Genomic DNA, 26,058 nt, shown 5'->3' with positions numbered 1-26,058 from the left:
ACGCAGCTCGGGAAGACCCGGTGGCCGCAGGCCCCGTGCAGAGCTAAGGGGAGGCCTCGGGCTGAGCCCGGTGCGCCGTGAGCCGGTGCTCGGTACCCAGGACCGGTACCCAGCGTTGGGCCGGGACCGTCGGGCGGGAGCGAGGCCGGGGCGAGCGGAACGGGCCCGGAGGAGCGGGCCGGAGCTGCTCTGTGGGGACGTGATTGACAGCGGCAACGTCAGCAACAGGAGGGGAAGGGAAAAGGGAGGGGGGAGACAAAGAGGGAGGGAGTCGAAAGGCCCCAAACTGGATCTTTATGGAACATTTTTCGCGAAGATCAAGGGAAAGTGAATCCGCGCAGTGGGGGATGCCCCGCACGCCGCTGCCATCGGGGGCCGCCGCGCCTCGCCCGGCCTGAGCGCCCCGCGCAGCCCCGCGCTGCCCCGTGCTCCCTTCATGCCGCAGCCGCCCCGAGGCGAAGCCAGGAGCCCCCCGCTGCGCCCGCTGCCCCCCGGCCGGCAGTGTGAGTCCGGGGCTCGGCGGAGGGAGGGAGGCAGGGAGCGGAGGGAGGGAGCGCGATGCGGTTCAGCCCCGCACGGGTGACGGTCCCGCAGCACGCCGGGCCCCGGCCTCTGTCCCCGCGGCCTGCGCCGGCTCCGTCCCCGGCTGCTGCCTCTGCTTCTGCCGCCCCGTCCGAGGGAAGAGGTGCGGAGCTCGGGCAGAGGGTGCAGAGCAGCTGCTGCGTACGGTACGGCTCGTGCAGAAGCGAGCGAGCTGCGTGTCCCTTTGCACGGCCCTGTGAAGCACCGCTGGGGCGGGAGCTGGAGCTCCGTGGTACTCAGCCCTTCATATGGAGGAGTGGGGCTGGCAGCGGAGCGCTCCGTCGGTGCTACAGCTCCGGGGGACGTCAGCCGGTGTCGGGGCGAGCACGGCAGGGGCTGGGAACCCGCAGCTCCCCGCGTCCGTCCGTCCCTCCGCGCAGTAAAAGTCGGGCTTGATGCGCGGCAGCCCCGGCGGAGCTGTCAGGCCTTATCTTTATTGGCTTTTCCCAGTCTCCTTCCAAGTTTAAGAGGGGCCCTTTTATCTCAAGCCCTGCACTCCGCCTGTTTACGCTGCCCGGCTCCTCCGCAGCGCTTTGCCCGCAGCCCCGAACGCCGTCGCGGAGCCCCGACGGGACGGGGACGGAGTAACCGCCGGGCCGGGCCGCTCTCCCCGGCGGGTATCGGCCTCGTACGGTGACAGAAAGCGGGGAGGGGAGGAGAAATGAGGAAGGGTCGGGGCGGGGAGGCTGCGGTCACATCTAAACTGAGCTGCCGGGGCCTCGATCTGGAGCACGGCCACGCGTGGGCGGCCCTCCCGGGAGGGCAGGCGGGCCCGGCCCGTCTCGGCCAGGCTCTACCGGGCACTACGGCTTTCCCCGGGGCCCGGGGTGTCACGTCCCAGTCTGCCGAGCTCAGGCGGAGGGACCGCCGGCTAAAGAAACACCTCCGGGCCCGACCTCGCCGGTGGCCGTGGCCGGGTCGGGGGGCTCGAACTGGACGAAGCATCCAGTGCTGCGAGCTAACGGTGCGCCTCTCTTCATCCCCTAAGGAAATGCTCCAGGAGAAAAGCCTGTCTGAAACCGAGGAAGGGTTTCCAACAGCCCCCGCACCCGGCCATGCGGACTCCTCCGCGGGCTCCCCCGTCCTCGGCGTAGCCGGGGGCAGCAGCACGCCGCTCAGCAGCCCGCAGCTCCCCGACCCCGAGCAGGTACGCACGGACCGCGCCGTCGAGCAAATGGGCACCGCTGCCCATCGTGTCCTGCCGGGCCGAGAAAGCCTCTTGTGCTCTCGGTGAGGTGCCGGAGCTTCTCTCGGCGGCTCATCTTTCCAGGCTATGGGTCGGAAGATCGCAAGGAAATCGCTATTTTCAATTACTATAATATTTTCCCACTTGGTTTATTTATTTCCCTCCCCACCAAACATGTCGCTGCGCCCCTCGGTGCGGTTATTCTGCACGGACACATTTCGAGCAGCGTCCTGCCCGGCGGTGCCTTTCGGTGCCGGTTTTGGGGTTGCTGCTTTTTTTGGTCTTTTATTTTGGTTAAATGAAACCTGCGCCGTCGCGGCTGCTCAGCCCCCATCCCGCGGAAAGTAACGCGTTCTCTCAGCTCTCAGACGAGCAGAACCGGGAGGCCCAGCCGTGTCCCTACGGCCATTCCCGGCCTTTCTTTCAGGGAACCCTCGGGCGCCGTCGGGGATCGCCTGTGCCGTCGGAGCACGGAAATCCCTACAGAAAAACGATAATAATACCAAAACCTTTCAGAAATCCCTTTGGCCGCGATGCCCGGCCTGGATGTGAAGCTCCGCAATTCCAAGCGAGCTCCGTTTGTTGCTTTTATTTTTGGCAAAGGGCGGTGGAAATTTTCGGGACCCTCTCCTACCCTGAGCTTCAGCTCTCCCCGTTGCCCCGGTGCCGTCGGACGGGCGGCCCTTCCCCGGGCTCTCCTCGGCCTCTCGTTGTTATTCTCATCCCGTTAATTTTATTTCATTTTTATATTTGCAGACGATAGAAAATATCAAAGTCTATCTCCACGAGAAGGAACTATGGAAGAAGTTCCATGAAGCGGGCACCGAAATGATCATAACCAAAGCAGGCAGGTCAGTGAGCATCCCCGGGGCTCTTTTGTTTCTGATCCGTATGAAATGTCCCCATCCCTGAGCCGCGGACGGAGCATCGCTGCGGTGCTGCAGTCGGTGCCGTTAACAGAACTATTTTGTCACCGTGAGGCCGGATTTCAGGGCGATCGTTTTCTCTCTGCAAACTCTGAGTGTGCTGGAATGGGGCGGCAGCGAGGAGAGGCTGCAGGGAAGCGCTGGATGCGTTTAATCCCCGCTCTCTTTGGTGCTGCTTCTCTTTATTATTTTTAGTTTCCTTATCAATTGGGTTTTTTTAAAGGACTTTACCGTAATTGCGGCTCAACTTTTAGGTTATTTCCCCCCCCCCCCACTCTGCACAATGGGACTTTTGGCACCAAAACGGCGCGAAGGTTTAGGATGTGCTTTTAGGCTCAAAACTGGACTATTGAGAAGTGACGCTTCTCAGGCCACCGTGAGCAAATCCTGCCGTTCCTTAGAAGCGAATTGGGTCCGAATTGAATCCAAATCACAGCGCTTTCACTCGAGGCCGGGTCGGGGGAGGGGTTGGGGGGTGCACAGGGCCCGTCCGGGCTCGGAGAACTGCGGGAATGGCGGAGTGGGACACAAAGCACAGAAGACCCCCATTCCTCCATCCTCCCAACCCCCCATGAGCAGAATACAACTGCTGTGAGCACTCGGCACCAAAATATGCTCCTTTCCAACAAAGCTGAGCATTGCCGGGCTGCGACAGAGAACCCAAATTGCCGAACTTGGGTGTTTCAATGAGTTTAATTCATTTGAACTCATCGAAACTTCCATGGGAGCAGAGCTGGAGGTTTGGGGGCTGGGGAGGGAGTTGGGGGATGTTTCCCTTCTCCCGGTGCCCCCCCAGCCCACGGTCCACGTTCGGAGCCGCTCTCTGCTCCATCCGACCCCCGGGAGGAGGTTCCGGGCCGGAGCTGCTCCCTTGTGTCGCTCTTTGTTTTGTATACGAAGCGATCGCTCAGGTAACTGCCCTTATAGCGTTGTGTGAAATCGTAGGGCTCGTTCTGTGGCTTCTGCTGATGGGAAGAACCGGATCCGTTCTGATAGGGCCGCTACTTGAGGCAGCCGAGGCGGGGGGGATCAAGACCTCAAATATTTTACCCTTAATTTATAGTTATCTGAGCGTGTCTGCTCGGGACGTGTGATATCTTTACCAAATTCTAGACCCTAAGCATCCCAAATGTGCATGTTATCTCTTTGTAAGTCTTAACGTGGATTGTTTAAACAAATCCATATGGGTAGGGCTCAGCCCCACATTCTTTGTCCGGAGGAGCTGGCAGTGCACCCCACACCTTCCTCCCGAGATGGGGCGGAGGGGGGGGTTGGGGGGGACAAGGCAGATGGCAGCTGCGTGGTGGGGCACAGTGCTGCTGGGTGACAACCAGAGCGGCTTCTAAAATTCGGATCAGTGAAATAAATAGAGACACAGACGCAGCGTTAGCAGGGAATTATTAGTATAGATGGGTTTAATAATAATAATAATAAAGCAAAAAGAAACAAAACCGAACGAAAAACCCTCGTGCCGAAATCCCCCAAATTCCCCAAAACAAAACGGTGATTTCAGTTCTTCTCCCGGCGTCCAACTGAAAACAGCCTCAAAATGCGGGGCGAGGTTTTGTCGGCGCGGGCCGAGCAGCTCAGGTCCCTTCCTTTCCCCTCTCATCCCATCCCATCCCATTCCGTCCCATTCGGCCCCGTCCAATCCGGCGGACCCCCCTTCGGTGCCGGTACCGGAATCAGAGCGGTCCTGCGTTGCGAAAAGCCAAACGCAAACCGAGATCTACAGCAGGTTTCATTCCCCCTTCCATGCAAGCAGTTTAATAACAAACAGTGCCAATAACGAGCCTCCCCTCGACCCAATTAAAAAGAAAAAGAAGGTTGATGGAGAATTGTGTGTATTTGTATTTAGCACTGAGGTGGAATTGGGGGGAGGGAAAGCGGCGGATTGCAGGCATTGATGGGGCCCGCATCCCCTCCCAGCAGGATCAGGGATGCTCCGCGGATGGGACCCCGGATGGTGGGGCTGCTCAGCTCCAAAGGCACAAACGGAAAGGGATCGAATCCCAATATTTCAGTTTGTGACCCCTCCAAAAATAATATATATATATATATATTTAAAAATGAAAGAGACTTTCGTGACAAGTTCGCTCCGTGGGGAGGAAACGCAAAGCTCAGCGGAAGCGCTAATTCGGCGGCCGCGGTGTAAAATGGGCTCTCTGTCTAAACAAGGCAAATATCGATAACGTGGGGTGGGGGGGGGAAGCGGGGCAGTCATCGGTTTCGTTCTTTGCGGCGCTCCGCAGAACGCGGCCACTATAAATTATGGGGAATTTAGGGCTGAGAATTACTTTGGGGGATTATTACTCCCTCTCAGGGCTGATCTGTAGGAGACATTAGGAGAGCGCAGCGAACTCAGCGCTGCAATAGGAATCGCGTTGTTGCCAAGAAAGCGTGATTTATAAAGTGGAAACATCTTTAAAATGCGCTCGCTATCTTTTTAATGTTCGGCTGCTTCATTGTGGGAGGGAGGAGGGAAAAAAAAAGAAAGAGAAAAGGAGAGAGATTATTTTATATTAAAAGGATCATCAAAAGATAAAAAGTTTATGTTAGTGAAGTTCCCTGAACTCTGCATCCAACCGCGCTTCCTTCGGCCGTAAAACCCCGCACCTTTCGGGCCGCAGCCGTGGGGCTCTGAGCTCCTTATATCGGGGCTCTGAGCTCCGTATATCAGCGCTCCGTCCCACGTCCTCCCCCCCCCGGAGCTTCGCCCTAATTACGAATTTGCCCTCGGGAAAATTTTCTCGTGCCGCTTTTTGGAGGATGAACGCGCTGCTCCGTCTGCAAAAGCGGCCTGAGGGGCTGCGTAGGAACGGGGGGGAGGAGGGGGGGGCCGGGAACGGCCTTGTCGGAGTCGGATCCCCAGTCCCAGCCCCGACGGGGCGGCTGATTCCGCTGCCCCGCGCTGTGCCGTGCGAGACCCTGCGCCCTCAGCGCTCCACCAGCCCCGACGGGGCGGCCGCTGTCCAGGCTGCTGCGAGCACTCACCGGCCGTTCCTTTTGTTTCTATAAGACACGAATATCCCCAAATCTTCCCCGAAAAAGAGTTTTCCAGGCTGTTGTGTTCAGACAAATGAATGAAATCGAGCTGGAAGGGGCTAAAGGGGACACGCGGGGTTGTGGCGTGGAGTGGAGCAGCGGGGTCCTCGCAACAGCCCCGTGCTACGTGCGGGGCTTTGCAGGGGCTGGGCAGTGAGGGGGCTTCTCTGGGTGTGTGGGAACGTCTGTTCAGGGCAGGGAGCACAAGGAGTACTTCGCTCCAACTCCTCTTTCCCAATGTGACTTCATTTAAGTGAACAATTGCTGTTGGTGGTGTTGGGTTTTGTTGTTGTTGTTGTTTGTTTTTTAACCTCGCGGCAAAACCCGCTGCAAAACTCCTCATTCTGTGTTCGATCTCGCCTTCCAAGTGCTGTTTTCACAGGAAATGAATGTTCCCGTACACACTCGGGGCTCTCCTTTCTGCCAGCCTTCATTTAGCTTTGGCTGTTTGCTGGGGTTTCCAGGTGCCAACCCCTGTAGCTCTGCAATTTCTATCCAGATATTGCAAGGGACAAAGAGTTTGATGCAGCCTAAAGGCAAATCTGTAATAAATAGCAGCTCACGTTTACCACGAAGAAAAATAAGTTGTTATTATATAGCAGCACCACCTGCTCAGGGATGGGAGCAGGAGATCATAGAATCGTTTGAGTTGGAAGGAACCCTAAAAGGTCACCCCGTCCAGCTCTCCTATGATGAACAGGGAAATGCTGACCCTGAGTTCTGGGGGTGTAACAGGGACAGCCTCAGCCCGATGGTAGCAGGTTCTGAGGAGCATATGTAGGAAAATATTGCACAGGAAAAAGAAAAAAGAAAGGACTCAATAAAGTGGTTTGCATGTGTGGAAAAGACACCCCCCGCCCCCCCACCCCCCCCTTTAGATGTTCAGGTTTCATTTTAAAAGTGGCTCGTTTCAGTTTTAAAAAGAAACAAAATCTGTTCCTAATCAACTTTAGTAAACCAAAATAAAAGTAGTTTTTAGGACATCAAGGTCTGAAGAAGTATAACCGCTTTGGCTGAGCTGGTGCAGCTTTCCTCTGCAAATAATCCCTTAAAGGTTCAATTTTCCATGGCTCCGTAGGGCATGTGGATGCCCAGTTCTCATTACAATTAAAGGGAAACTTTTGTCCAGAACCTTCTGAGGCAGCTACAAGAATCTCTCCTGAAGGTTTTTGGTCCAAAAGCAAACCTTAATATCCGAGCTGAGCACTGGAATGTGAACCATCAACTTAAAACTTGGAAATAAAGCGGATATTTCAGGAATGTTTGAGCTGCTCAGCCCTACATTTGGGGTCCTGGAATTACCCTCTTAGGGCAAAGTCCTGCTTGAGGGGAATGGAGATCATTGCAGTGCTGTTGGCCGCCCTGCTAATGATGTCGACAGCTTTGGCAAAGGGACGGAGCTCTGGCACGCCGGGCAGGGCAGGGATGGGATTTTATTTTTCATTCTGTGATCCTCGCTGTTGGGTTCACGAGGATTTGGGATGCTCAGAGCTACGCCCGTTCCCAAAGCCTTCCCCGTGATGGCTGTTGGGTTTGGCCATGCACGGAGCAGAGGATGGAGGTCCCAGCACCACCTCGACACCCACGCAGGGGAGGACATGTTCCTCAGCCGTGGACGCAGCCCTGCAGTTAACCAAGTCCTCAAGTACGTGAGAAACAATGTTTTATTTAAAAACATTTCCCAGAGAAAGGGGAAGAAAAAAACCCCAAAGAATGAAATTAAGCCTCGCCATCCCAAAATATAAAAATCCCTTAACTGTCTGACCTCCTCATCACTAGGTCATGGTCCTGCCACCAGATAAATCTCTCCTATCTGCCCATAGACTGAGAGTTCAATGTTGCTTGTGTTAGTGACAGTGAATTTGGGGCTGAAAAATGAACTACTGATGAGAACTCCTGTTGAACCTGTATTGTTTGTTATTCTGAGGCAAGGATCTGGCATGGGCTAATCCAGCACTTCAAAGTTAACTGCTCTTACTTTGTATACAGAGCGTCATAGCGGAGTGGCGTGGGTGATAAGAGAAATAAGGGACTGAGGTTAGGAGACACTGGGAAAATGGGACCCTGTTGGAAAAGTCTTTGATCTCTTTAAAGTATTTTCTGAAAGCAAGAATCTATCAAAAAGGAAATGCCATTTAAAAGCCTAAAAGAAACAGCTGACATCCCCAAATTTGTTTTAATCTGCCCCAGAGAATATTATTTTTAAAGATGCGTGAAGTCAATGGAAGAAATATTTGTCAAAAGAAGGGAAATTAGGAAAAAGAGGAAAGTTCATCAGAATGAGAACGTGGTTCTTGGGGCCTCCACGCACCATTCCTTTCTCTCCTAACCATGAAGACAAGCGGTAACATCCATAGGCAGCCGTGACCAACTCTGATGGGGAATTTGTTCTTCATTCTTGGGGTTTTAGGTGTGCAGTCAGCATTGGTGCTTTGCGAGCATCACTGGGGGCATCTCTGCCCACTTCTGAGGAGGTGGCCTTCAGCACGTTGGCCAAGATGCCGAGTGATTTTTGTTTTGTTTTTCGGATTGTTTCACGCCCCCGATGTGCCACAGGGATCCCTTCCCAGATAGGGCTGTGCTGAAGTGTCTGAGTGCCCAATCCCTGCACTTTTCTTGCCCATCCCAACACCAAGGACTGCAACATCACAGCCTGTCCTTGAAACCTTCATCCTGTTTGAAGTGCTGTTGAAAACAAGCCTTCACCTTCTGAACAGCTGAAGGACTTTGGCACATTTTTACCCCAAAGAGACAGAAGGGAGCCCTTGGCAGTACCAGGGCCAGCACAGGATGCAGGGAGTGCTCCAGTCCCTCTGTTCCCATGTGCTCCAGAGGGCACTGATTCAGCCCTTAGCAGGACATGGTTTGGGCTTCACAGGGATGCTGTCTCTTGTTCCCTGTCCCCATGTCCCATTGCTTCTACACCGACCTGGACTGAGATATGGGTCAGATGCCCATGAGCCTGAAGGGAATTTCTACCCCAAATAATGAAAGCAAAGCTTTCCTCTTATTGCTCTGATCCAAATCCAACCAACCAATTACACATTAATTAAATTTTGTTTGAACATAATAGGAGCCTTGGCTCCATGTCAGTAACTGCTCCACGGCTGAGGGGATTGGGTAGCAATAGAATAAATAAATAAACAAGGGATGCTTATTCTAACAGTTCATTTTAAAACAATTTGTGAATATCACATAGAGATAAAATGTGCTTAGCATAAACTTAGCTAAGCAGTGACTGCTTCATTATCAGAACAAATAATTCACCAGCACATCATCTTTGAAGCTTGGGAGGGCTCTGGAATCATGCTGCTTGTTTATTTTCCTGGTTTTTGCTGTTTTTGGTACATTTCATCTGCACCAGAGCTGTGCCAGAACCCTGTTTGTGGGACACAGAAATGTCCCCATCCCTGTCCTGATGTCCAGCAGAAGGGTTCAGGAGCCCCTCAAGGTTTGGTCTGCATGGTCCCTTCTGCACTGAGAGGGGATGGGGAAGGGGAGAAGAGCATTTGGTTGTGTCCAGAATTGAGGTCTGTCAACCCATCTCTTGCTGGGTGCTTGTGCAGGGCCATCCCTGTTTTGGGCCTTTCAAAAATAGGGCATAAAGGGGAAAAAACTCAATGTGGGGGCAGTGGTGGCATTTACACACATTGGGGGCTTGCTGCATGCTGGGAAACCTCATCCCATGGCTTTGGATCCAAACTGAAGGTGGACAGGCAATGCCTGAAGCTCTACTTGATGTCGGTTTCACCCTTTGCTGCATACCCAGCACAGAACCCCACCAAGCTCCCCAGAAACCCCAGATTTACCATTTTCATAACCAATCCTGGCAGGATCGAGTGCGGCAAAGCAGCCGGTGGAACTCTTGGACGCTCTCAATGATCAAGTGAGCTATTGTCGGGGAAAGTTGGCCAACGCGCCCCATCCTCTGCGAGAACGCCCATCCACAGGGGAGTTCCTGCCCGGAGCCATGAATCGAGCAGGCAGATGCTGGCTGTGTCCCAGCGCGCGCCGGGAGTTGCACGGAGCCACACAGGTTCAGTGCTCCGTGCACTTTTATTCCTAAGCAAAGCTCTGGGACGGCTTTGAGTTGGATGCAGCGCTCTGCTTTTGCCATGCCTCCCCACCAGCAACGCACAGCCCGTGTTTGTATCCTATTGCAAGGATGTATTTACTAAACCAGCCCCTGCCAAGGGGTTGAGAAATATGTTTTCATTAAGAAAATTAAACTGACAAGTCCCTGGACGGTGCATTAGTTGCATATATATATATTATTTTTTTTTAAAGGCCAAAACGCAGCAGCTAATAATAATGATGAAATGGTCATGAGCAGCCAAATTACTAAAACCTACCCCGTGTTTTCCTGGAAAAGAATGTGGGGAGTTGGCAAACGTGGCGGCGGCTGCTGATGGCTGAGCCCAACGCTACCACCGCGAGATAGCGAGCGGCGCGCAAGTTAAGCAACACCTCCCATCAGATGCGGGTCCCCATTTGTTATCCTTAAAGAATTCCGGCTGTATATATTATAGTAGTACTTTGGCTCTTTGTATTTATTTTAGAGGGCTATACGAAAGAACATTATAAACTCAGGCATGTCCATGCTGTATGAACTCCATATGCTGAAGCTTAATTTTAAACGCCATTAAAAAAGCACTTAACATTTACAATATATCAGTCCGGCTACTTTAGCAGCTTGGATGTGCTTTGGTAAATGAAATGATTGAGGGAAAAAAGAAAATCAGAAGCTCAGTGTTATAAAATTCGGGTACAGCACAGTGACCATCAGATCGCATCGTTCCCTTCGCTGGTTTTTAATCCATTCCTCCTCTTTTTGGTTTCATTTTTAAATGTAATTTTAAGGACTATTTTTTAGTATTTTTTTAATTAAAAAAAAAAAAAACCCGCTTGGCATTCAGATTGGATTCCTTACGCAATTTTTTTCGATGTGTGAATTGGGCTGTGTATTCACAAATTGAAATGTCCTACTGTATTTATACAGGTGCTTACCTGTATGAGGGCAAGGTTAAGAGGAGCGCAGAGTTTATGAATGAAAATCAAATACGGACATTGGTAAACCACCCCTTTTTAGTCCCGGCTAATTACATGGTAAACATCTGGAATTTATGCAGGGCATGTAAAAGAGTCGATTGAGATGATTTCAAACAGGGCCCATTTTGTTGCCTTCTCCCCACGCTGCTACAAAATGGTGCTTCTGGACCAAGGGGGTGGCAGGAGGGCCTCCGGCAGAGCAGTGACATTAGGGCTTAATTAGAACAATCAACGACCCCAGAACGGAAGCATTTTCATCTCCCATCCCCTTGTGCTGGTGGTAAGGAGATGTTGCAGCCCACTGAGTGGCTGTCTTGGCCGACTGATGGAAGAGCACGGTGAGCTGGTTTGCTCCATTGACTTGGTTGGTGTGTTTTGTTTTCTAACTGGATGAGGAGGAGATTGGGAAGATGGAGCCAAGAGAACAGTGGCTCAGAGGATGTGAACTGCTGCATGGGAACTGTTGAGTCATGGCCCGAACCACTGACTGATCACCTGGGGAAGGGACCCAGTCAGTCCTGGGAGCACAGGTGAAGGCAATTCAGCTGTGTGACTGGAAGGGGTGGAGCCTGGCTGCACCTCTCTCAGACCCCAATTAAGGGCTGAGTGCCGCTGAGGAAGGGTCTGTTAGATCACGTATATATTGATCATATATACTGATAAAATACCAAAAAACGCTGTTTAATACTGCAAAGATTCCTTAGACAAGTGAGATATGCACAAATATCTTTAATGATAGATGATTGCAGTGAAGCTCTCCACTCCCATGCGCAGCCCCTGCTTGGGAAAGGGCAGTTCTCACTCTGGCATCGTGTAGGCAGCAATCTGCTTTATAGCTCCTTTGTCCCAGCTTGGATTCACCAAGTGATGGTGGTGGAGATGCCCTCTGGTCACTGCTCTGTGTTTCCATCTACTGCGTGCTGCTCCCTCATGTGTTAACCCTTTGCTTTTCCTAAGGAGGATGTTTCCGAGCTACAAGGTCAAGGTGACTGGAATGAACCCCAAGACCAAGTACATTCTGTTGATCGACATCGTTCCGGCCGACGACCACCGGTACAAATTCTGCGACAACAAATGGTAAGAGGATGCTCCTGTGTTTGCTTTCCCTTCATTATGAATTGTAGTTGGATGGATGGTTCCACTGCCCATGCATGAGGATAGTGTCCTAGAGCTCCGGCATGGAGCAGCTGTAGACCCGGTGACCATCAGTGGCTGAAACTTAAAGCCAGAAAATATTAAACAGAGTACTCTGGACAAGCCAGGCAATTACCTGCTGGTAGATGTGGATCAACCAGCTCCAAAGGTCTGGAAGTCATCTCAGAGGAGATGCTTGGCCTAGTGTAGGCATATGAGAGTGAGCCCGCAGCCTGAGTGTGCCAGGGGCCGGAGGGGGTGACCCAACAGTACGTTTTGGCCTTAAAATCACAAAGCTATGGGAAATGAGAAAAGTTGTACATTCCTTTCTCCAGCAGCAATATTTTACACTTTGGGATGAGCTATGAAATACGGGGGAACAGCTCTCCCACCCACCACTTCTTTCCTCTCCATTCAGTGTTCTTCCACCAGAGTTTCTCCCTCTTTTGTAATTCCTTGCCTTTGCCATGTCTTTGATAGTAAAGTTGCTTACCCCAGAGGCAGATGGGTTTTGCTTTCTGACAAAGGGAGCGTGTTTTTTTCCCCTTTTGTTTTTCCCCAAAACAATGCCCAGCAGCCTCCCTCACTGAGAATGGGCTGTGCTGGTCTTTTCACCATGCAGCAGTAAGCAGAAAGTCAGGACAAGCCACGGAAAACTTGGTACTCATTTCAATGGGAACAGCAACATACTATAAAGCTGCAGTAATTCACTTGCATATTAGGGCTGCTCTAGATTACAAAAATTCCTTTTCTGCTCCCTTTTGTCCTGCAGTGCCGTTGGGTAAGAGGAGTAGATGGAGCGCGCAGCCCACTTTGTGCTTTAACCATTAAGCCCAGGATGATGGATAGTTGTTAACTTTGTTTAATTTAGCTTTTGCCAGCCCTAGAGCTGTTTCCCCTTTTCATTTTATTGCTGCTGGAAAGTCTCTGTTGTTTTTGGTCATAATGCTTTTATTGGTGTTTTATGAGAAAAGAACAATACACAGTAATGGGGGAGCTGCCATGGAGCGATGCATCGCAGTGAGGTTTCACATCAGTCAGTGCTGGTGGACAGCTGGATGTGTGGGAGAGGAGGGATGTGGGCGCAGAGGGGCAGCACCCAGCCCTGTCCCATAGGAGCTGACACTGAGTGCTGTCTGCAGAAGTGTCTTCTGCTGGATGGCCTTGAAAGGCTTCATCTGTGTCCAGCCTCCCCCAAAGACCCAAACAAGGAACAAGGTGTCCTCCTTGACGAATGTCAACACCTTGACATGAGGAGATGATGGCTCAGATCTGCCAGCTGTGACACTGGACAAAGAGATCCCATGGGCAGTGGGAACCTCTTGGACACCCAGTATGTCCCCCAGGACACAGCTGCTCTGGGGTTTGCAAGGGGAGGTCGATGGTAATGCTTTGTGTGGGGCTGGCAGTGCTGCAATTTGACTGCTGTGCTTGCAGGATGGTGGCTGGGAAGGCAGAGCCAGCCATGCCCGGCCGGCTGTACGTGCACCCCGACTCACCTGCCACTGGAGCGCACTGGATGCGGCAGCTCGTGTCCTTCCAGAAGCTGAAGCTCACCAACAACCATCTGGACCCCTTCGGGCATGTAAGAGAGAAGTTCTTTGAGGGTAATCCTTTGGGTTGGGCCCATAATGAGCATGCTGGGTGGGATGCAGGGATGGATGCTGGATGCAGTGCTGGGTGAGATGCAGGGATGCAGAATAGGCTGTTGCATGGTCACAGGGATGTTGTGGGGTTTTCAGCCCAGCCACTGCCCCTGCAGCTTGCAGAAACAAATTGCATGAAAGTGTTTTTTCTCTGGGCTGGCTTTAGTGGTCCTATAAAAGATGGAGTATTTCATTTGGAGTATGTTAATTCGTGTCTATGGTGAATGCAGTAGTGGGAAATGGGCAGTTATCTACCCCAGTGTGTTTAACAATATACCTGATGTCTTCTACTGTCCCAGCTGAAAGTCACATAGAAACAAACCAACCTCAGTGGGTAGAGAGAGGGAATTAGGGTCCAGGATTTTCTCTGTGCACACAATTTTCTGTGAGTTTCCCACTCCCAAAGCCATGTACACATGTCCTGGTGCTGCTGCAGAGCGGCTGTGCCAGCCCTGCCCCTGCCCTGATTGCTGACCCCAAAGGCTCCACGCTGACATTATCAATCACAGCCACCCCCAACCCTTCACTCATCTTTAAGGGTGAAAGCATCATGGCAGTGAAATGGGAACAGCCCTATGGGGTTGTGCAGGAGGAAGCAGAGCCTCATGGCAGAGCTGAAGTGTGCACAGCTGCCCTGTGCCACTCGCTGTGCAGTGTCCCTCCTGCAATCCTATTGCATTTTCCCCTTGCTTAGCAGTGCGGCTTAATATATATTGCTGTTTATGTTGTAAAATGTAAACCATAAAACACACAGAATGTTCGGTGTGACCGTAAAACAAACAGGATGTGTGGTGTTGCTTTTGCGATGCTAAATGTTGCTTCTCCCAACTGTGTCATTACTTAACTGCAATTTTAACACAGCTTTCGAGTTGGGAAGAGCCTTTCTCCTCCTTCTGGCAGCACTCTGTCCTGCCATGGAGCAGTACCATGACATGGATGGAGCTCCCTTTGTGTGGGGTTCAGACACTTCTCCAGCAACCCCTCTTGAGGCCGCTCAATGAGCAATTTGCTTTTGAACAACCTGGGCTCATCACTCATTCCCTGTGAAGGTTCAGGGCAAGAAATACTGCAGACCACGGTCCCACTCCTGCACAGGGCACTGCGTTGAGCCAAATCACTCCTTCTTTCTAGGAATCCATCCCAGCCATTGCAGCCCCTCACTTGTAGCAGCCTAAAGCAAACAAGTGAGGAAAGCCTCGTGGTTTGTTTGCTTCTCGCTCTCCAGTGCTGCTGGCAGGATGTTTCCTTTTGTCATTGATTTCCTCCAAACCTCAAAACCCACAGCTCCAGGCTAGGCTGGGGCAGCACTGCAGGCCATGGGCAGCAGCTCTTGTTCAGTGAGCCGTGCCCTGCTTGGGTGCTGTGACAGCTGCGTAACGGCACAGCTCTGTGCAGTTCGTCAGGGAAGAATAGAATGGAAATTGAATTTTCAAGAAGAAATGAAGTGCAGAGCACTGTGATCTGCCTGCAAACTCCCACGGGTGAGCTGCGGGAGCAGAGGGAACATGTGCCCTCATGCAGTGCCTGCGGGGTGCAGGCTCCATGCTGATTGTGGGAGATTTTCCAACCATGAAAGGTTCCTTTCACATCAGGCTGAGCAACAGAGTTGAGAATGGATTAAGAAATCAGCAGTCAGTGAGTTGCTTGGCTTTGGAGAGGTCGCTCTGATGCTGATGAGAGCACTGAGTCACCAACGCTCTGAGCAAAACCCTGATGTTCATGTTTTGCTAAGCAGTGTGTGCTTTTGGGTGACTGTCAGTGTGACTTTCTGACAGGGATGGGGACATGGGGATAAGGATATGAGGACATGGGATAGAGACATGGGAGCATGAGGACATGGGGATGTGTGATGGGGACATGAAGACAAGGTGGCACCTCCTGCCTGCTGTGCTCCCAGGCACAGGATGAGCATCCCTCCTCCCTGGGGAAGCAGGCTGTGCCCTGCCAAGTGCTGTTGGAGCCCTCAGCTGTGTGAGCCATCATTACATCACAAAAACAACCACTTGCTGGAAGGGACATGGGATGCTGGTGTGTCTGTCAGGGGTTAGTTCAGGGCACACCGGGAAAAACTGAGCGAGTCTCAAGTGCTTCCACAGTGATAAATGCCCATGAATGGAATTCCTCTTTCTCCAAAGGTTTCAAGTATGTAAACAACAGAGCGGAGGGTGCCTGTGAGATGGCCCTTATGGCCTCAGGGTGCTCGCTGTAGGGATCTGGGTTCCTTTGCTATTGTCTTTCTTGTTTCCCTTCATCTCTTGCTACGAGATGTTGCTGGACCTGCTCACAGTGGTGTCTCTCTGGCAGAAAAGTCACTTGTTTTGGTTTTGCACGCAGTGCTGAGCAGTGCAGCATCGGTGTGAGTGCAGAGCATTGAGCTTTGGTCCTCTTTGGTGGTGGTGAGGACCCCTCTGAGATGCAGCCCCTGCCCTGGGCTCAGCCCATCCCTTGGGCCAGCTGGGGAAGGGTGAGTGCATCATGTGGCTATTTCTGGCAGGCCGCGGCCAGGCCCATATCGGTTGGAAATTACACTCTTTTTACAGAATACATAAAAATATTCCTGCGGAAAAACAGACAAGGAAACAGAGATTAGAAGTGGAGATTGGCACAGGAGACAGCTGAGGCTTAGTTTCATTCCCCAGCACATTGCTGCTGCACCTGCCCCACTCCCTGGGACCTCTGAATCACTGCAGGGCTCTGTTTCTGCTCCTGATCACGGTGCTGGTTTGGTTTTGGAGACGTAATCCCCTGAGGCTTAAGGCTGCGGAGTGCTAGGGGGTGATCCATCACTTCTGCTGACATTTCAAGTGACATTCCTGATTTTTCTTGGCCCCAAACCTCTGTTTTCTGGCTTTACTCTTCAATGCTGATGAGTTTTTGTTACTTCTCTCTACATGTACTTTTTGTACCTTTGGTTTTATTTGATTATCACTCGGGTTTTCCTTCTCATTTTTTCTTTCAATTTAATCATATTTCCCTTTGCTTGCCAGGAACACTCAGGCCATTCAGGTTCATGCCTTCTTAATCTTACAAAACCCCTCTCTTGTCACTCTCTTGCTGCATGCCTTGTGGCCAGGACAGGTCTGTGCCTTGGGCCACCATGCAATGGCACAGCTATGGTGACACTGGTGGCACCCAGTGCCCCCTTTCTCTATCCATTTAAAACATTAAAAAAACAAAAAAACAAAAAAAACAACCCTTTTGTCTAAGTTTGAAGTCAGTTTTTAGGGATGGTCATGAAGAAGAGCTCACTTGTAATACCCAAGAGATGGTATTGCCTTTCTTATAAGCCATCAGCTTTAGGTGACGTCTTCCAGTTGTGTTATGGTTGAATGGTGACGCCCAGCAGAGAGCTTTGTGCTGGTGGCTTTGCTCCTAAACCAAAGGAGCAGTGCTGTGCTGAGGCCATGGCACACATCCTCATGATCACGGGGCACGGAACGTGTTCCCCTCCCCAGCATCTCTGTGTCAAGAACTCAGGAAACACCACTGCCCATTTCAGTTGATGTTAGGCAACAAAGGACTGAGAAAGAAAGAAAGCAAAAAATATCACAGCGTTGGCCATCGCACAGGGAACAATTTGTCTGAGCTCATGTTGAATCTTTTCCCAGGATTTTCCAGCCTCCCCCTCCTCTCCCCATTGTGAGGGCTGCCAGGATGCGCTCGGTGTGGGGCGGCTCCTCCAGCACAGCCCTGGGTTCTGCTCCTACAGCGGCATCCTGGGGCCAGATGGGAACATGGAGGGTTGGGGCAGGTGGTGATGGAGCTGTGGAGGTTGCACGTAGCATTTGCTTGGGGCTGTTTGTGTTGTCATGGGTAGGATGTAACCCCCAGGCATGGGGCTAGGTGCTTCAGTCTAAAAAGATTAGAAGGAAGGAAGAAAGCAGCAGAAAAATGTATGAAAATGAGAGATTTTCTATTAGTTATGATGTGATCCCCTGGGAGCAGCTATAAAATTATGTGGCTTTTTCGTAGCCATTTACTATTCAATATAAAAAAGGCAGTTGCCATGGCAACCACTGCATCATATGATATTTGATACCTTGGAGAAACAGGGAGTGCTCTTAAATCAACTCCCCAAATTTCATATGGAAGTAAATACATTTTACTGCTGATTTTGGGGATGACGATGGGGCCTTGCCCAGCTCTGTCCCTTTGGGCCTCATCCTGCAAAGTGGCAAACTCAGACCCTGCAGGATGAGACACTGAGATGCTCACACAGTGTTTTCCGAGCTGACATTAAATGGAAGGAGCGAATGACACCGTTTTTTGACATTTGCTCTTGAGTGGGGAGTGCCAAAAAAGGGGGAAAAAATGAAAAAAAAAAAAAGAAGAACTATATTACGCTTCAAGTTCCAGCTGCCAACAGTGTGATTGCCACAAAGGAGTGAGGCAAGGGGGTGGAAAATCCCATATCTGTGGGCCTGGACTTGGGGCCATCCATGACCATCAGTGGGGGCACAGAAGCAATGCTGATCCCAAATCTGAGTTCTGCACAGCCAAGCCCTGTCCCATCAATTAAAATGCCTCTCATTTTTTGACACAATTCTTTAAGTTAATCTTTCCACTGATGTTCGTCACTGCAGTGGAATTTACATTTGTTTTGCGTATTTTTAGCCAGTGACCGGTTTTCCACAGCAGCCTTTAAAAGTATTTATCCTGAATTGTTGGCGTTCTGATCGCGCAGGCGCAGAGGTTTACGGCTGAGGCCTGGGAGGATTTGTTTTGAATGATTTTCAGGGGCTTTGAGTGCTCCGTACTTAAACCAATGGCAAGCAAGCAGGATGCACGTGCATTTCTTTCTTTCCAGCAAATTGGCGGTGGAAAAACAGACAGTGGACAGGTCAACCCAACACTTGCATCCTGAACCTGGGACGAAGTGCTGAGTATTTCACCCTGGGGCAAGGGACAAAAGCACATTGCAGTGGCTTAGATTAAGCCATTTTGGTGTTTTTACCCCTCAAATATCAAGCAGCTCGAAGTGAACCTCCGGGAGGATTTGTAGCCATGGATGTAACCATGAGCATCTGTCAGCAATCCTTCCAAAGGCTTCTTCCAGTCTCTGCAAAGTTGTGTTGGTGCTGGAAAAGGCTCAGGCCAAAAAAAAAAAGGGGGTTTTAAAGGGATCCTTACACCCCGGAGGGTACTGCTTTGGAGAGGAGGTAGGAAACAGGCTGCTCATCCACCCGTTGGAAATCTGAAGTTAAAAGGGTTTCTTGTTCCACCACTGACTTGCTCTGATTTGGAGCCACACGTTGCTTTGCCAGACCTGGGCAGCTGGGGACAGGAGGTGAGCAAAGCTCAGCACCCCTCAGCTTCTGCTCCAGACAACCCTTATTTATCAACCCTTAATTATTGAAAATTGACGTGCCCTTTCTTATGAGCCTGAGCCTTCTGGCGTTGCTCATCTCGGCTGTTTTACGAGAGGCCGCCACATGAAAGCACAGCAAGAGCTGCAACCCAAACCTGAGCCGACCCTCTCAGCTCTACAGCCTGCGTATCAGCAGCCACAAAGTGCTTCAGAGACGTGATGCAAAGCTGATAAAATGCCAAAAATTCCTCATTCTCTCTCTTGGGGAGCAAGGAGGGTTGTCTGGAAAACGTCAACAATAAAAATTGTGTTTAAGTGGTATATAATGCAGCCGGCTACTGTGGGCAGACCCGTGTGGCCGGATGGAGGGGTGTGGGGAGCACAAGCCCTGAGCAGTGCCTCCTGCCCAGCTGGATTGCAGCACTGCTGGGCTGTGATTGTCCAGTAGATCTCGGGGCAAACTTCTCTTTCTTATTATTTTTCACTTGAAATGGGCGAAATCCACACTTTGGACAAACTAACGCAAATTGTGACTTTGTCCATCCACCCATCCATCCTTCTGTCCTTATTTCTGTGAACCAGTCCATCTGCCTATCCTTCCATCCATTTGTCTGCCCATTCATATGGTCATTGATTCTTCCATCTATCCTCTATTCATCCATCCATCCATCCATCCATCCATCCATCCATCCATCCATCCATCCATCCGTCCACACACCCATCCATTCACCCATCTCTCCACCACCTCTTGCAGACACAACCTGTACAGCGTCCCTGTTGATTCCACATCCCCATGGGGCTGAATTTGTCCTGTGGCTGCTCAGGGTGGTGGCCAGACTGGGGACAACCCAGCCCCAGGAACAACCAGGATGGGGACAGCTCCAGAAGACAGTTTGGGAGTGGGAAGAAGAGGCTGAAGAGTGGTGGGTTGAGGAAATCAGAAGCAAAGAATTTTTTCTTTGCCCAGAGACAGGAATAGAGGCATTCTTAAAAGCCCGTCCCACTCCTTAGAAGAAAATCCATTTCTCAAAACCACTTTTTCTCTGTCACATGTGGGCGCAGCCATTCTTGTGGCAGAACAATGCGGCACCAGCCCTTGCGTGCCTTGGCAGAGCCCAGAGCTGTGCCCTGCATATACCAGCTGCCCTGGGGCTGGGGCTGAATAGCCACTGCTTCCCACAGCCCCTTTGCACCACGTCCCACCTGCAGGGGTACCCATGGGGTCTGCATGACCTGGTTGAAGCTTTCTCTTAGCAGCAGATGAAAGAAAAACACACATATATGTATATATTTTTCCCTCTGTGGTTTCTGTGATATATATATATATTTTGCTTTTGCTATTTTTCAGCTCCGTAAAGTATTTTACGAGGAAGCTTTATGGACCAGTCTGCTGGTGAATTATATATTTTCTGCAGCTTCAACGTGAGCTGGGAAAAAAATTTATGGCTTTGTTTCCACCCAGGCTGACTCTGTCCAATAGCAATAAGAAAAGGAGCGTTCAGCAGAAAAGCTCCAAGTTCAGTGCAGCAGCGCTTGCCAGAGCAGCAGATGCCCTCTCTGCCGTGGGTTGTACATGTTATACAATGTTGTTTTCCTCCACAGTTTGAGAGCAAAGCTGAAGCGTAGCGTTAGTGCGCTTCGGTGTCCCGCTAGCCAAGCTGTCAAGTGGCCAAGACTTGCCATTTTTACAAGATTGGATTGTTCACTTTAACACCAATTGTTTTCCAGATCATCCTCAATTCAATGCACAAATACCAGCCACGGCTGCACATTGTGAAGGCGGATGAGAACAACGCTTTTGGTTCGAAGAACACGGCCTTCTGTACCCACGTGTTTCCAGAGACGTCCTTTATCTCTGTGACCTCCTACCAGAACCACAAGGTACGGCACTTTGGGATCCAATGGGGCTCATTTTGGGCTGTGTGCTCCTATAACTTTGCTTGGGGAGGGCACAGAACTGCTCAAAAAGCTGAGTTTCCACTGCGGCCCTTTAACCTTGAAGCACAGCTGATGGGCCAGAGGATGCAGCTAAAGGGAAGCATGACAAGCACTGGGTAACAGCAGCCTGGCAAGCCCTGATCGTTCAGGATCTAATGAATTGGATAATAATAAACTCTAAGATGTCATTCAAAACAGGGAGCAAATCTAATAATGGCTGGGAAAAGCTTGCACATAAATCTACAGCAAAAAGTAATTATAGCATGTGTGTTTCGCAAGGCATACAAGGAATGCAACCATAAAACCAAGGCTAGGAGCCTGCACTGTGGCTGGGAGGTGAAGAAAGGAGGGGGCTCCAGGTGTTTGTGTTTTGTCTGTGGGGGGAACACAAAACACAAAGGCCTGGGGGCTGAGTGTTGTGTGTGTGGCACAGTGATACATCGATTGCAGGATTGGATTTCTCTGTATCTTTTCTATGCATTGGGTCAGGACAGCGCTGGGTTGCAGTCCCATCTGCTGCAATTCCTGTGTGACTCCTTCCCTCCTCCTTCCCTCCTCCTCCTCCCCTGTGGCTGCTCCAGGGTGATCCAGTTGAGGATGGGTTGGAAGGACCTCTAAGACCATCCGATCCAACCACTGACCCATCGCCATAGGCACATCCCCATAGCACAGCCCTGCAGTGAGGTGGTGCTGTTGTTTTGGTTCCCAGTGGGAAACAGGGCACGGTGTGTCCTGGCACCACCTCTTTTTCTGCACTTTTATAGGAAAATCTTCCAGGAATGAAAGCGAACTTCTTCCTGTCCAATAACCTGAGCAGAGCTCTTCCTCTTGAGCAGATGCCTGTGTGCCCTTTAAAGCATGCAGTCCTTGCAAGATTTTGCAATTAGCGAGCAGTTAAAAGGCTCAGAGTAGCAGCCTGGATGTGTGTGGTATGGTAAGACAGGGGAAAAAAAAGGTCTGTGTTTAGGCAAAAGTGAATCCTGTTTGAAAAGCTGTAGTCATTGGTGTAAAATGACCAATTGCCCAAACATGGTTAACCAAAAAGGCTCGAAAGCGCTTATTTAATACCTCCTTAAAATGTCGAGGTCAATGGTGCCTTTCATCCCTGAGGTCCCTGAAGTGCTCCATAAACTTAATACTTCCAGTGTCACTGCTGTGCTTGGGCAGGGGCCGGTGGCTGAGTGGCAGTGCAGATGACGGCTACGTCTTCTTTTGAAGGAACCCACTGGGCACCAGAGAGCCCCTCTGCCCATCATTGCTATCCCATCTGTTTTCACACGATTTCTGCTTGCTTTCCTTCTCTTAAAGATTACTCAGCTGAAAATTGAGAACAACCCCTTCGCAAAGGGATTCAGGGGAAGCGATGACAGCGACCTGCGTGTGGCACGGCTGCAAAGGTATGGTTGGAGGACAGATGGGAGGGCTCTGGGTCAGCAGGCTGAATTTGGCTGCTGCGTGTGGCCATATGGTGTCCGGCATGCACTACTAGCCCCTTCGCCCTTGTCTTTTGCCCTCCCTACCTCTGAAAAGCTCTTCCTGTAACCAAGTGATGCATTCCATGTGCTGTTGCAGTGCTTGCCCACACCCGAAGCATGGTGAGGGTTAGATCATCATGCTTGGCAAAGGCCTGGAGCCATTGGATGGGGATGCGCTGGGGCAGCCAAACTCATATTTCATCCTTCTGTTCATGTTGATGCTGTCTAACTGGTAATAATTTGTCTCGCCTCCTTCAGCAAAGAATACCCAGTGATTTCCAAAAGCATCATGAGGCAGAGGTTGGTGTCCAGCCACGGCCAGCTCTCTACCAAGCCAGATGTTAACCCGCTCCATGGCAGTCACCAGACCCTCCAACACTATCAGTACGAGAACGGTGCTCATATGCAGTTTGCAGCCTCAGATACTCAAGATCTGTCACTCAACACCTTCACAGCACAGAGGGATTCAGGGCTCTTCTATCACTGCCTGAAGAGAAGAGGTAACTCGAGTTTACAGCTAAAAAATATTACAGCAAACGGGCCTAGAAGCACTGAAAGCTTACCCATAATCCCAGTTTGTTTTGGATGTGTCTCTTAGGCCTTAATCTGCAAAGTGATCAAAGTGTTTCAGAGGGTCAGGGCTCACAAGCTGGATTTGTGGGCGTTTGTTAGTGGTTTTGTCCCATAGAAGGCAAATTCAGACTCTGAGTTTAAAAAAAAACCAACAAAACAACAATCAGTACACATAATTCAAATGGAATGAAGCCACACTGAAAAATAATCACTTGATAAGTCATATGAATTAATAATATTTGTTTGGTGGAGGCCTTATCTATCCTTAAATGTCCTGACATGGCCATTGGTATTAAGGAAGCGGCAATGGATGAGCACTTAGCAGGAGGAGCCATCGTAGTTATTCCAGTGCAGAGCAGTGGGGTGGCAGTGGCCATGTGTCCTTCTCCTTATCAGCTGGTCCTAACTTGAAGCGAGCTGTAACCGCATTCTCTTCCTTTTAGTTCAGATCAGATGAGATCATGGCATGTTTCAAGTTAGAAGGAAAATTATTCACGCAGTCAAATCCTCCTTTTCACATGTCTCATTGGCCACTAATTTATTTAAGCTGTGAGAATCCTCTGATCGTGGGCAAATGAGGAATCCAATACCACCAGAAATAAGGACTGTAAGGCAAATGTGTCCTTCTAGCAGATGTTAATTTGCAGATGAGTTCATAAATGCAGCATTCCAACCAGCTAACGAGCTCCTGCATGTGAGACTGAGGAGAAGGATGGGCAGCTGGAAAAGGTCTCCTTTATCTTGAGATATTTCTGCAGCTTTTGACACAAATATCTGGGAAATGTATAGTGATTTTGGTACTGACAGGAAGGAAGGCTGTGATAAGACCCTTTCAGAGACTTCTTGAGTTTGTCAGGAGTAGTGCTGCAGGAGTGCCATGGACCTGTTATCTGGATGAAGGTGAAGTAATCCCTGATGTGAGAACAGTCACTCACTTACACTGATAAATGTCATCAGCATGCTTGGGAGGATGATGGGATTACTCCAATATTTGCAACACGACGCCTTGTTGCTATTGCATGCTGTCTTTCTGAACCGAAATGGTCTGAAAAAGAGCACTGATGGTGTAGCAGAACAATCCTGCATATTGAAGTCTCATCCCAACCCCATCCCTGAGCTCTCTTTCTTCTCCCACAGAAAGTGCACGGCACCTGGACCTACCCTGCAAGCGCTCCTACCTGGAGGCCTCATCGTCAGTGGGCGATGATCACTATTTCCGCTCCCCACCGCCCTACGAGCAGCAGATGCTGAGCCCGTCCTACTGCAGCGAGGTGGCCCCGCGGGAAGCTTGCATGTACTCTGGGTCAGGGGCTGAGATCGCGGGCGTGCCGGCAGTGGATGACTTGCCGCCTCCGCCTCCCCCGCTGAGCTGCAATATGTGGACTTCTGTCGCACCTTACACCAGCTACAGTGTTCAGACAATGGAAACTGTGCCCTACCAGCCCTTCCCAGCCCATTTCACAGCCACCACCATGATGCCACGGCTCCCGTCCATTGCAGGGCAGGGCTCACAGCCCCCAGGGAACAGCCACTTCAGTGTCTACAACCAGCTGGCCCAGTCTCAGGTTCGGGAGCGCGTCCCTCCATCATCTTTCCCAAGGGAAAGGGTGCACCCGTCCGTGTGCGAGAGGAAGCCACCTTCCCCACACCTCAATGCCGCCAATGAGTTCCTCTACTCCCAAAGCTTCTCCTTGTCGCGGGAGTCCTCGCTGCAGTACCATTCAGGAATGGGGACGGTGGAGAACTGGACGGATGGGTGACTCCGTGGGCCCAGCGGTGCCGCAGCTTGTGTTACCGCTCCGGGACGGTGCTAAGGCAGCGTTATACCTGTGGGTAACTTGCACTTGGGTGAGACGAGCATGCATTTCCCAGGGGCATGTGTGTGCAGGGAGCGCCCATCTCTGGGCACACTGAGAATTCCGGCTCCTGGATCCATCAGCCTCTGACTGACTGACTTCCAAATGAATTAATTCTCACGTCTTCATTTCCGATCTGGTAGAAACCATCTTCTAGACTAACGAGTGAAGTTGTCTGTCATTCGCTTTTGCCCATAACAGTAAACATCCAAGAGCAGATTGTGGCTTTTGGGGAAAAACATGAGCTTCACCAATATGGTATTCAGTTTGCAAAGTCACAGAATCCCCCAAACCAAAGGAAGAAGTGATCTGTTGGGCTGTGTAGCTCCAGGACTGCTGTAGCAGCACATGTTAGGCTCTGTCCACCTGCAGAAATTCCTTTTCCTCTGATGCCAGTGGTGAGGTGCCACTCCAGACTCTCCCGGCGCGGCGCAGAGAGGAGAAGCACCGGTGTGCAAATGTCCCTTCTTACCCATTGATCGTGGCTGTGGGAGACCAAGAAGTGAAGTGTTACGCTCCAGGCCAAACAGCAAATTAATTGCAGCATTAGGAACAGACCCAGCGTCTTCAGACTCTGTTGATCAAATCACACTTGCTTATTGCAATATATTTATGAAGTTTAAGCTTAAAAGTCGCTAATACTTTCCAGAAAGGGTTTCTGTATTTGCTGGTCCTTCATTTCTTTCGCATTCAACTGAAACGCGCCTTTTGTGCTATGTGTTTTTGTTTTTTTTCTTTTGCAGCTGACTCGGGAAGAATTGTTTTCAGCATAAAGGAGGCTTAGAAAAGCAGTCTTTAATTGTGGGGTGGGAGTGGGAGGAGTTCCTGTTGCCTGTCAGGCTTTACAGTGTACAACTATTTGTAGAGCAGGTAAAAATCTGTGACCAATGTATATGCAATGCTGCCATTGCTTACCGTGGAAGTACCTTGAGCTGACTCCGTCCGTACTGACTTTGCCTGCAGGGTGCCCCCAGGAGGCACTGAGAATCGCTGAGCCGACTCATGCTGGAGGAAGCTGTGCTCCTTATAGAACAAAACTCCCTCTGATCTCACCTGAAAAGCCCTGCAGCAGGGACTGCGTCCTTCTCTGTGCTGCTGAGGTGCACAGCGGTGGTGCTGGGAGCTTTTTCCACTAAAGAGCACAGTACTGAAGCTTTAGTCGTGAACAAGGGGTTGGGTTTGTGCTTTCCAGCTGGGCAAAGAGCAAAAGGCTGAAATACACACTTGGAAGTCGGGAGGCACTTCTGCATTTGGACGAATCCATTCCAACGAAGAGAGGCTGATGATGGAGGGTGGCTGCTCGCAGTGAGGCAGCCCTGAGGCCACCGCCATGGAGGTCA

General features: G+C 50.8%; 1 protein-coding gene across 1 annotated transcript; it reads left to right on the top strand.

Moving 5' to 3' along the window:
• The first annotated feature begins 1,573 nt into the window (after positions 1-1,573).
• Positions 1,574-25,855, top strand: TBX4 (T-box transcription factor 4). Its single transcript, XM_072353628.1, has 8 exons — positions 1,574-1,729; positions 2,525-2,619; positions 11,746-11,865; positions 13,360-13,507; positions 20,605-20,757; positions 22,123-22,211; positions 22,548-22,789; positions 24,000-25,855. The coding sequence occupies exons 1-8, from the start codon at positions 1,574-1,576 to the stop codon at positions 24,620-24,622; spliced, it is 1,626 nt and encodes a 541-aa protein (XP_072209729.1). The 3' UTR covers positions 24,623-25,855.
• Positions 25,856-26,058: the final 203 nt, after the last annotated feature.

Source organism: Excalfactoria chinensis, chromosome 19, assembly GCF_039878825.1.
Source record: "Excalfactoria chinensis isolate bCotChi1 chromosome 19, bCotChi1.hap2, whole genome shotgun sequence".
NCBI lineage: Eukaryota > Metazoa > Chordata > Aves > Galliformes > Phasianidae > Excalfactoria > Excalfactoria chinensis.
The sequence above is the reverse complement of the archived record's forward strand: the minus strand, read 5'-3'. Positions and strand labels throughout refer to the sequence as shown.

What these genes read in the sequence shown, in the direction of transcription:
- TBX4 (XM_072353628.1), top strand. Translation starts at nt 1,574, where the DNA reads ATGCTCCAGGAGAAAAGCCTGTCTGAAACCGAGGAAGGGTTTCCAACA. An exon ending in AGCTCCCCGACCCCGAGCAG is followed by an intron (nt 1,730 to 2,524) that starts GTACGCACGGAC and finishes TTATATTTGCAG; the next exon opens with ACGATAGAAAATATCAAAGT. An exon ending in CGTGTGGCACGGCTGCAAAG is followed by an intron (nt 22,212 to 22,547) that starts GTATGGTTGGAG and finishes CGCCTCCTTCAG; the next exon opens with CAAAGAATACCCAGTGATTT.